This window comes from Pimephales promelas, chromosome 9, assembly GCF_988280905.1.
Source record: "Pimephales promelas chromosome 9, fPimPro1.hap1.1, whole genome shotgun sequence".
In the NCBI taxonomy this organism is placed as follows: domain Eukaryota; kingdom Metazoa; phylum Chordata; class Actinopteri; order Cypriniformes; family Leuciscidae; genus Pimephales; species Pimephales promelas.
In genome coordinates, this window is record NC_142777.1 from 29,968,744 (window position 1) to 29,980,934 (window position 12,191).

Genomic DNA, 12,191 nt, shown 5'->3' on the forward strand with positions numbered 1-12,191 from the left:
GCTTTCGGTCAATGGCAGCAGTCTGAAATGCTCATATAATCTCTGAACTGTTCAGTTGATCATTGTTTCAAGCAACCAGATCCATCATCAATTTATTGATCAATCAATCTGACTGTCATCCATCCGTCCATCCATCCCAGTATAATAGTGTATGTTGTTTATGGTTGTATTACTCACTGCAGGGGTCTGATTGGCGAAGGTGTGCAGGTCTCTTAGGTTACTCTTCACCAGCTTCCTCACACTCTTCAGCTGAGAACTCAGGTTCTGATTGGCTGCATATGCACAAAGGACCCCTGCCCTGATGAATAAACAACACAAACCATATCAGGCTAGAAAAGGAAAAATGGGACCATAATATGTAAAAGAACATGTCCCTCCCCCTCCATGTCAATAGTTGTCTATGGCTGTAACTCTCCGGAGTGCCAGTAGGGGGCAGCACTACAGCACAATTACAAGATGCATATTCCTCACAGCTGGGTGAGGATCCTTCTGTTTGGATGCTTTAATTGGCTATCTTTGGGAATGTTCTCTTACTCTTGCATAGCTTTATTGAGAACTGCAAGGCAACATCATACTGCTGCAGGTCTATACAGGAAGACAGAACTTTTGTTATGTAACTCTGTGAGTAAATCCAAAGAAACCTTCGCCTGACACAGTTGGCAAAGCATTTCAAACAAACAAGGGTGACTGTGAGCTCTCCTTAATTAGACTGAGAGACACTTCAAGGAAAAAACAGCCCTCTGTTAGTACCTTTTTATGATTCACATATCCTAATTGGTCTTTCTTCATTTGGTGTGCTCATGGCTACTGTGGGAGCAGCCGAACATTGGCAGCACCGTCTTCTATCATGCTAGGCTTTCACTGCAGTCTGGGACAAAAGCCATGATTGACTTATGCAACAATAGCGCAAACAGGAAGGCTTTTTATCATGATGCATCAAAATGTGTGAATCACTCTTTTGGTTTTGTGCATAAATGCATGTACCATACAAAGATAAGTTTGTGGGTGCTGCTGCATATGAAGAGTATCAATGCTTCAAAACTCTTCACACAGTGATCACAACAGCAGTCTGTGGGCTAAACTGTGTATCATTTATCACTACTTTGACACGAAATGCATTGAATGATTACATATTTCAAATTACATCAATTATTTTTCTCACTTAGACACAAACACAGCAAAAACGCTATTTACCAACAGGCTAATTTGCACGTGTTTACATACTCTTTTCAAAACTCTAAGACTAAACTTAAGTTCAAAACCTAGCATTTCATTTCTACAGTAATACCATATTTAAACATATTGTGAAATCTGAAACAATAAGACAACAATTAGATTGTTGAACACTTACACAGGTATTAGATTTTCAATTTCATTAGCAATTATACAAAAGGAGCAACATGGGAATAATTTTGTACTGTAACGTTAAACGTGGGCCGTGTAACATATACTGCAGTGAATTTTAAATATTGTCATTCTTGTTTTGTAAAGAAAATTGAACAAAAGAAAAGATGATATAATGTTACCCATTTTTTAGGGTGTAACTTTATGATTTTTTATTGAATTGTAATTTAAATACATTCATTTAGTATTACATTGCTGCTTACTGTAGTGGAAGACATAAAAAGTAACATTTTATATTATATTCAACATTAATATTGATCTGCCTGCATTGACACTATTATTTAAGAACTGAAATATCAAGAAATGGTTTACTCATGGTTTATATATTTATTAACTAAATTAATAACTTTTTTTTAAACAAAAATGAAACATCACTGAACTTACTTAAGAAGGACTGTGACACTAATTTCTTCTGGAAACAAACTTTTTGAATTACTTTCCTGTTATCTCAACAGTATGTATAGTAAAAAGCGCTATTATAAATGTGACTTGACTTGACAGTCAATTGACACACAACCAAGGAATTTCATTAGAATAAGCAAACTGGCCAAATTTTAAGATGTGAAATCACTTAATTGGGATGAAATGTTGTGCTTTATATGCAGATATGTGCTATATACTGTATACTGTGCAAAATGATCTCAGGGCGGGACACAGACACAGACTGAAATGGGTGGCTGGCTACAAAGCACCATTGTTTTCCTCTTTCTCACCCCCTTATTCCCCATGTCCTCCTCTCTCTGTCTTCACTGTGTGTTGGTAAGCTGCTATCTGCTCTGTTCTGTAAGGTCAGGGAAAACATAGCAGGCAATGAACAAAGAGGCTTTGAAGATGGCGAAATGCATTCCACACAGAGGGCGATGAGATGGCCTAAAACTCTGCAGGGAACCTCATATGAAACGGCAAAGAGAAGACTTAGGATCTAAATTTCTGGTTTAAAAAAAAGAAGAAAATTCTTTATCTTTTAAATATAAAATAATATACATAGCATACATACCAACATGTGTCGACAACAAGTGACAACAAGTTACTTAGATAGATATCTGAGGTACAGATAGACGGTACCAAAAGAGATTTATGTTTGAGTTTTTAAACTATTGTGTCGTTAACTACACCTTTATGATATTTAACCAATACATATTCCTAATTAAATCTTTACTTTAAAGACGTCTCTGAGCTCACTTTGGCATCATGGTAAAAATAGACTTTATAACTTGGGTTGGTTCAGTGCACTGAAGAATGTCTCCATAGACTAATGGAGGCAGGAATCGTGTTACTTTCACAATGATTGCTGTATTCATCCAGAGTGGACCCTGGGGCAGGTCCCACAGCGCCCCTGTCTATAAATGCCTCTTAAGGGGGTTTGAGGAGCAGGGTGGGGGTGAGAACCTCCTTGACTGCCTCTTTAAACAGAAGATGACCCACCGGGTTTAATTTCGCCCTGCCGTGAAGGCGTTCCAGGTCTACCTGTTGGTTCCTCAGTGCTCAACAGACCTGTAATGCGATCGGCCCACCACAACGACACCCCCAAGCTACTGACCCAGACAAAGACAGCCACTGTCGAATGGAAAATGAGGGTCAGACGTTTATTTTAGAAGGCTGGACGGAAAGGATGTTATGTACTGAAATACCATGACTGCTAAATGAAACATGCACTAGAAGCAATCAAAAGTTTGGACACGTTTGACAGAATTTATATTACTGTATGTCTCTTCAGTTAAACAACTGAAAATGGATGAATTGCACTGGATAAACAGGCAACAAGTGTGTCCAGCACACATGGGAACCTCTAAATAGTTAAAAAGCATTTCCGTATGGACTTGGAGATTTTGAAGACGCTAAAATGTAAGAATGGAAATAAATTAACAAAGCAAAAAGATATTATATTTTATTGTTGACGACTGGTATTATAATATAAATTGAGTCCAAACTTTTGGCCAGAAGATGAATAAAAAAGCATTTTTTTTTTGCAAATGTTTGAAATGTTCCTTTAAAGGTTTCCACAAGTTTTAAATTGAATATGTTTGTGGAAATGGAAGTGGCAAGCCCCATGTGTGCAGTGAAAGTAGGCCAGATCTGGCGGGTAATTGAAGTGTGAGACAATCATTTCTCTTTTCCATTCAAGTGTAGGACAGAAGGAGGACACATGATTAACCACACAAACAAAAGCATTCTCTCTCCATTCTGTGCTACCAAAATACTGTGGGCGTTTTCTTTCAGCTGAATATTACAGCTAAAATACTCTCATAACTGACAGAAGAAACTCTCGTCAATGACTGATTTTCATTTGTATTCGGTGGACTGATGACGGTAATATCTGATGATGTATCTATTTAAAGGCTGCAATCACAACCCTGTAAATATACTGAGGGAAGTCAACTAAACAGCTATGTGCCAAGGAGAGCTGTACTACTACACACACACACACACACACACGCACGCACGCAGAGTCACATCAGGACATATTGTCACCATAACCATCGTTTCTCCCTTACACAAACACATGTCTCTAACCAGATATAGACAATCCTCAGGCACTAGTCACCTTAAATCAGGGTTTCTAAAATGTATTTACACCAAGGACCCCTTTCATAACTCTTTGAAGATCTCACAATAAGCCAGTGTGATTTCAATTTTCCAATTCTAACTGAAGTATCACAAAATCCTGAAGAGAGGTCCACCAATCAGAGTAGTCGCTGTTACTATAGAAACTGAGAATGAAGTCATGAAATCAGACTCCCCAACATTCAACGTTGCAGTCATGTGTTTATACGTTAAGTTTTTGCAGTATTTTACTGACAGCTCATGACTTAAAATCTGTAGTTATCTTCACTGCTCAACTACAATGGCTGGTGTGGTAAACAATACGCATGAACAGGAAAATATTCAAGGGAGTCTTTAATATTGATCGTTAGAGATGCAAACACAAAAGACGATAAAGAACCCTGAACTGAGAGGCTAAAAGGCGTACACTCATGCTAACTGTCTCTGATCACACACACATGCAAAAAGGTACAAGCACTTACACATACAGTATGTGCCTACAACGATTAGTTTCCAAGACTGAATCAAGATCTATTCAAGCATTATAAAATTTCAAGGATGAACAAATCGAAAACAGGCTAAACTGACATTTAACAGCACAAATACTGTGTAAATGTAACATTTCTATGATTAAACGTGGGTGGTTTAATGAATGAATGTGTGAGTATTGCTCAGCCCAGCTGCACTATGGATGTCATGTGGGTTCGCAGGCTGTACTGTATTGAATTTGACAGGCCGTCTCTCCAAGCTGAGCCCCGGGGTTGGCAGAGGAGGTGACCTCCAGTGCCCTGAGCATAACACTCCTTCTGAGTAGCAGCCGGGTTTCTGCTCTATATCCAATCACAGCTAAGAAACAGTCAGCCGAGAGAGTCCCTCACGCATAGAGCACCACACAGAAATGACAAATCACAAGTTAGACCACTTTAATATCTCAATGGTTTCTACTAGATAGCAAATGGAAATATTTGCTTCAGATTTTCCTCAGATTGTCCTGCTATAAGCTTACATACAGTATGTCTTCCCTAGACACAGTCTCCAACTGCGCATCTTCAAAACCAAGAGATTTCAATGTCAAAATCAAATATTTCTCATCTAATTGTTCCAAAGAAACAATTATTTGAGCTTTATAGCCCCTACTTTACTTCCCCTAATATAAGGACTTTCAGGAAACATCTGAGGAAAAGGTTGATCCCTTAAGTCTCGTTGGCTTTAAAATTCAAGCTAGTAGCAACGAAATGTGTGTGCGACTTTACATTTAGCACCACGGTTAAAGATTATTAATTTAATGAACGAATCTGCCAATTTAAATGTATGTAAACCCTGATGTCTTATCCATGTCAATGCTAAATGTATGACCCATGTTTTGTTAAACTATTACTTTGATTTAGGACCGTTTAAATATAAATGCACATACATAATTAAATAAATATATAATAAAAACGGAATGCAAAAGCATCAAAGTGTATCATTATGTTTTAAAGAGCAGCCTTCCTCAGAACGAGGACACAATTTATGAGAGCGGTCATTTGTAAATAACAGCAATAGCATCTATTTTTAACATAATGGCACATGCAGTATACATAAGACATAGTAGCTTTGATTCTTCAGAAAAAAAAATATTACTGACTCAACTCTCAGCTTGGAGAGACGGCCTGTCAAATTCAATTCAGTAGAGCCTGCGAACCCACATGACATCCATAGTGCAGCTGGACTGTGCAATACTCACACATTCATTCATTAAACCACCCATCGTTTAATCATAGAAAAGCTATATGTTTTATATATTCAGTAATATTTTTTTTAAAGAAATACGTATTCAAGAAGGGACAAAATAAATTGATCAAAAGTGACAGTAAAAACATTAACCATGTTAATTTCCATTTAAAATGTGTCACAGTTTCAACAAACATATTCAGCAGCACAACTGTTTTCAACATTGGTAATGACAAGAAATGTTTCTTTAGCAGCAATTCAGCATATTAGAAAGATTTCTGAAGAATCACGTGACACTGAAGAATAGAGTAATGATGTATTATCATTAATAATGACAATATTACTGACAATATTTTGAAGAAATGACAATATTACAGTTCTTATTGTATTTTTGGTGAGCATAAGAAACTTCTTTCAGAAACATGCAAAAAAAATCTTACTAGCTTACTAATTAGTTACAGAAATGACATCAAATGATCTTTCACTACTTGCAGCATATCTGTCAGTGATACAAAAAGTCTAGAAAACTGTAAAGTAAATGATTAAAAATACAAGTACTAGATCCCTAAAGCTGTTATTTAGCCTGACCATCATCACACCATTGTGTTCATGACTGGGCTGACAATGTCCCTAAGATATACTGTTTTTCTCTTAAAAGTAAGATGAGCACTAATGATGAATTTTCTTTTCATAATTGGGTCACTTTTTTAATTATTCATCAAGCCTACATTACGCCCAATGTTTCAAAAGAAAACCGCAGAGTACTCAGAAAGCGGCCCGAGTTCATCAAGCAATTACATTCAAATTTCTTTGGAAAATATAAAGGACAAGTTGGGTCAACAAAACTCCAGGTTTCAACCCATTACCAAGACAAACACTATTCGTATTCATAACCTACACCCCCGGAGATGCTTCAAACTCAAGAACATTTCCATAATCTCTCTTTGAGAGTCCTTTTAGGATGATCACATAATATCTGATTTTCAGTTAAACTTCCTACAAAGAGACTGGGTGGCGCCTGTCTTGACCCTGAAGAGAGCAGTGTGTAAAGTAGCCCCAGTTAGGGCTTGATCAAAATCATGAAGGTTGAAATCCCAGTTTTTTGCATGAGGAGACATGCCCATCTCCAGGCAGCCAGGCATCTGCTATGGAATCTTTAATAAAGAGCCAGCCAGCTGAATCCATAAAGTAGAGGCACATCAAACACTATTCAGTGTGCTGTTGCTATCCTGGAGTTCCCGCTATTGTGCGATCCTGCTGTATTTCTTTCTGTAGTGTACACTCGTCAACAATATGCTTTTGGGAACATGGCGACTTTAGGACAGGGAGATTAACTGCAAGCTCAAAAGTATCCATGCTGAGGTCTTTGATTGAACTTCTCAGCTTTTGAATTGTCTCTTGATGATTTAAAGTCCTTGCACTTTTGCACGTTAAAAAATAAATACGACCTCACGTTGTGTCAATCACGTTTACACACTGCCTCTGAAACTTTAGTCTGTCCTAAAATTTTTGTTTTTTGCATTCGTAGCAAGCATTTTGAGAGGTGTCTTGACAATTCAGAGTTACCGAATGACGAATACAAAAAAAAAAAAAAAAAAAAACGCATACGAAAATTTCAGACTTAGTGTGCAAGGACCTTTAGGCTGTGTTCCAAAACTACTGAGCTGCCTTTGCTGTCTACTACATACATAGTTTGCTTCCTTTTAAGTGGCAACTCATTCATGACCAATTTGTAATGTTTGCACAATTAGAGACATAATTGATTTCAATAGAGCTTGATGTTAGCATGTTGCTAAATTAAGAATATGACACTCTAAAAATGGGTCACCCTTTATTTTATGTTGATGCAGTTACACATTACTACATGTACTTACTATTGAGTTTAAGTAAGTTCAATGCATCTACGTCACCTTTAAATAAATAAATATAAATTCAATTTTTTTAAATGACCGTTTTTAATATTGTTGCCATTTACTTAATTATATTTACAATCAGCACATATTTAATTGATTTAAATTACCATCTTAAATGCGTTTTATTTTTCACTTGTTAAAAGCATTATGGGATTTAACATTTCATTAAAATTATGAAATGTTGCCAAGTTAAAGGTTAGGCATGCAATTTCACCTGCGCATTCAGGCAAACGCAAAAAACTTACGTGATAATGAAGGTGGTTGTGAGTAACAGTGTGGTCAGCAGTCCTCTAAGGCAGTCTGCGTTCTTCCGCTGTCTCTGGTGCATCTCTCCTCCGCAATTATCACAGCAGCGGCACAAACAAAAGAGAAGCCCCACCAGCGGAAGCAGCACGGTGAACAGCAGGCCCAGTGCCGCACACACCACAAAACCAATCTCATAATAAATCACCTGCACAAAACACAAAGGTTCACGGATTAGAATTTCTTAAATGGTTAATAAATGCAAGAGTTATTATTTGAGATAGTTTTCTCAATGCAGTATAAGCCTGATCCACAATGAATTTCAGGAAAATAAATCTCAGTTAAGTCTTGACTTGCATCCAGGAAGACATCTAAGTTTCGGGTTAGTTCATCCACTACTAAAAGGAAGGAAAGAGTGTAATGTGTGTATGTTTTAGAACTACAATTACACTAAATGACTACTTCAATATAGAGGCATATTATTATATTATAATGTTATTGTTATTATTATAATTATGTTAATCTGTATTTTAAAAGGAAGATCAAGATATATCTAACAAGATACAAAATATTTTCACGGTACACCATTTAAAAAAAAGACAAGCAAAACATTTGCGAGAGGAAGCTTTTTTCCAAGTGAAGTACATATCATTGTCTCAAAAGCCTTCCAAGGAAACTGCATTTCAAATGAAGGAAATTAAACCATGCAAAATTTCCATACTGCATGTAACATGATTGTATAATGTTAAACATTTTATCCATATGCTGCCATTGAATCCGTTTGCACATCCCGAGGCATTATGGACACTTCTGAATGAGCAGGGCTCTCCTCAGGCTAGTCTGCGGATAAGCTTAATCCGCTGAATAAACCAGAGGCTTTGTCTGTCACCAAGAACCCTTGCTTCTCCTCAAGTGTAGAGCCTTTCCATATTAAAAATGTTCTAAAAGTGGTTTTAAAAGCTCATTTCCCATCATGCCTATGTGGGTAAGAACTGAAAGTCTCGCTGTAAATTACACAAAAGCTTAGCCACTAAGGGGGAATTCACACATATAGCATAACACCTATAGGGCATGAGGATACTGACCGTTCTACTCTGAGTCTCACTGGCCCTCTGCTGCACTTCTCTAGTATCAGCATATTCAAGCTTCAGACTGGCTCATCTATGGATGTCATCCTCCCTGTTGGCGCAGCTGCACACCTCACCGGGTCATAGCTGAGCTAAAAACATCTCCGTTAAGTATGGTAACCCTCGTTGCCCAAGTAGGGAACGGAGACTTGAGTCAGAAGTGATTCTGGCGAATGGCGATCGCTATCTACTTCGAGTGAAATAAAACAAGCCAGTGCACATGATACAATTACACCAGCTGCTGTGCATCGCGGCGCGGGCATATAACAATCAGCAGCATTCACATCATTGCTTTTCCACTGAGGAGCTGTGACTGTGACTCGGCCGTACAGCGGAAGCGAGACTCATGTCTCCGTTCTCTACTTGGGGAACGAGGGTTACCATACGTAACCGAGACGTTCCCTTTCGTCAGATCACTCCAACGTGAGTCAGAAGTGATTCTGACGAATATGGGTCTCTACCAAAACGCCACGGCTGCTACCGTTCCAGCGCTCCGCTTGGGCCTCCTGGCCTGACCGAGTGTTGGGCAGCAGTAGGAGCTCTATGCAGAGAAGGTCGAGGTCCGTCGCTGCACGCAGTTCCTGCATAACCCCTGTGTCGGAACTAACTTAGTGCATTTCCTTGAGTGCCTTGGCCTGGTAGACCTGCAGGAGCGCCATGGCATGCAGGGCAGAAGCAGCTTCTCCACAGGCTGAGAAAGCCTTGTCCGCGAGAACGGACACGACCGGGAGGGGAGGTGCGCCAGAGGTAGCGGTGTCTTGGAACACAGCTGCATTGCCACAGACCGCTCCACTGGGGGATCTCCACGTAACCCTTAGCTGCTCCGCCATAGAGGGTAGTGAGGGAGGAAGAGGCACCAGAACGGTTTTGGGCAGAAAAAGGTGCCGTCCATGTTCTGGTAACCTCCTCATGCACTTCCGGGAAGAAGGGCTCTGGGGCGGGGCATTGAAACCAGCACGGGCCACCACAAGATACCAACCTCCAGCTGCAAAGGTTCGGAACACGGTGTAGGGTCACTTCCGGCGGCCAGGGAAAGCATAGCCGTGAGCTCCGGGTCTGACTCGGACAATGCTAGCACACCCGAAGGAGGCAGCGCAGCCGAGTCGTCATCCCCAGAGGACATTAGCTCATCCTCCGATGCAGCGACCTGACATTTGATCATCCGGTGGATCTCCAAAAGAAATGACTGGGGCCCAGCGCGCTCTCTTGGAGGCTCCGGGGGAAGCGTTATAGAGGAGTGAGGGGCCCGAGGAGACTGGCTCGGTGGGTTACCTCTCACTGTGAGCCTGAGGTCATCAAGGGTATAAAACGAAGTAGGCTTCTTCTGCTGGGCAGAATAAGTGCTAAATCAGGGAATAAGCGAAGGGGCTTCACCTCTTTCGAGGTAACGGAGTCTCGACCGTAATGTTGGTTCCCGCAACGAGAACATGAGACATCCATGAGCATCATTTCAGCGTGCCTATAGCCCAAGCACGTGATAAAGCAATCATTCCCGTCAGCATTGTCAAACATTGACCACATCTAGGAACGCACGATCTGAATGACATTTTGAAAAAGACGCAGACGGATCGTGTTTGCTCTTTTAGAAGTGCTCTGAGGTGCTGAACCGTACGGGGAATAGTGCTATCCTGTGTGAGCACTCACTCTCAGTGTCACGCCCACTGAACCAACAAAGCTGTGAAAACAGTTGTTTTTGCTCTCAACTGTCGACACGAAGTGTTCGCAACCAACGCTGTTCGCGCCATGATACCAACACCACACACAGAGGCTTCCTCGCAGAGACTCAATCAACAGTGTAGAAATCTTGCAGGAGACAGGAACAGCATTCACCGTCTGGCTCCAAAGCGAAAGACAAAGATGCGAACGCACCTGCTGCTTATTATATATGCTCGCGCTGCGATGCACAGCAGCTGGTGCAATTAGCACATGCCAATATGCATTGGCTCGGTTTATTTCACTCGAAGTAGATAGGTTCTCGCAAGCGATCCCCATTCGTCAGAATCACTTCTGACTCCCGTTGTAATCTGACGAAGGGGAACTGCCGACAGCACATGAGGAAATCTTACCAATTACTGTGCTATTCTTCTATTCTTACTATTCTTATCTTACCAATTACTATTTGTGATTTTCTTACCATCTCTTACAAGAGATGAAAGAGACATTTAATACCTGTGATTTTAATATAGGATGGCCAAGAAAAAAGTTCAATGAATTCAATTAAATACAATTATATAATATTCCCAATTTTAAAACTGTATTAAAGGTGTGTAATGTTGATTTCGAGCTGAGGTGTAGCAGTTAGCGCATAGATATGTGGTTCTAAGGCAGTCGATAATGTCATGATCCCAGCCTGTGTTCCCCTGTCTTGAGTGAGGACTTTTGTGTTATTTCCTGTCTTGTGCCATGTTTTGTAGTTCTCCCCAGATGTGGCTTGTTAGTTCCCTTGGTTACCCTTGTGTGTTCCCATGACAATTAGCCACTCCCCCTTGTTATCTTGTTAACCTCGTTTTCCCTTTGTGTATATTTACCCCAGTGTTTCTTTTTTTTAGTTCCTTGTCTAGCGTTGCCAATATACAGTTGTATCGTGTGTGTTTGTTGTGGCTTCTTGTTCATGTGCCTGCTGGACTTATCTCATTCCTTGTCTAGATTTATTTCAGTTGTCCTGTTTTAATAAATGTTTGCTGATTTTGGATACAATGCCTCTTGTCTGCAGCAGCCACGTTAAAGATAATACAGTTTGAAGTAGAAATATTCAACTTCTAGTGTGCCTTTTGTAGAAATGAAATATTTTTGTTTGCAAATCATTTGCTGTCCGTTAAATGGAATATTAAACAGCTCTAATTGGTTATTCTTTAATTTCTGTGTCATAATTCCTCCTTCTCTGACTTCCTTTCTCCTTACTATTGTCCCTGTACTTTACATAACATTAAAAACACAAATGCTTTTGTTCATAAATACCTGCAGTGTTATTGATGATGACATGACAACAGTTTTGTTGTCAATGTCCCAATGTGTAGTGAGCCAGGGTCCTTACTGTACTTACCAGTGCCCGGAATATGTGTACACGATATACTGATTCAGGAGCTAGGAAGCTAGGGAGCTTATTGAGTGCACCCTATGTCTATTACAAATTTTTAATCTACCAAATGTTGCGTTATGGATGACACAATCAAAAATAGACCAGAAATTACATTAAAACAAACTTGTAAACTGCATGAGTACAGGGCTGGGTACTGTAAGGGTTAGG

The 12,191-nt window shown here is 39.8% G+C and overlaps 1 protein-coding gene across 11 annotated transcripts in view; it reads right to left on the bottom strand.

Annotated features, from left to right (window-relative positions):
- The window catches only part of prom1a (prominin 1a), a 54,656-nt gene that overhangs the window by 15,626 nt on the left and 26,839 nt on the right, over positions 1-12,191 (bottom strand). For all 11 annotated transcript variants that reach the window (XM_089134974.1, XM_089134973.1, XM_039648859.2 and 8 more), the window contains 2 exons: positions 7,820-8,025; positions 178-298 (listed from right to left, as the gene is read on the bottom strand). In XM_089134974.1, the coding sequence (XP_088991100.1) occupies positions 178-298; positions 7,820-8,025 (327 nt within the window). The remainder of the gene's footprint in view (positions 1-177; positions 299-7,819; positions 8,026-12,191) is intronic.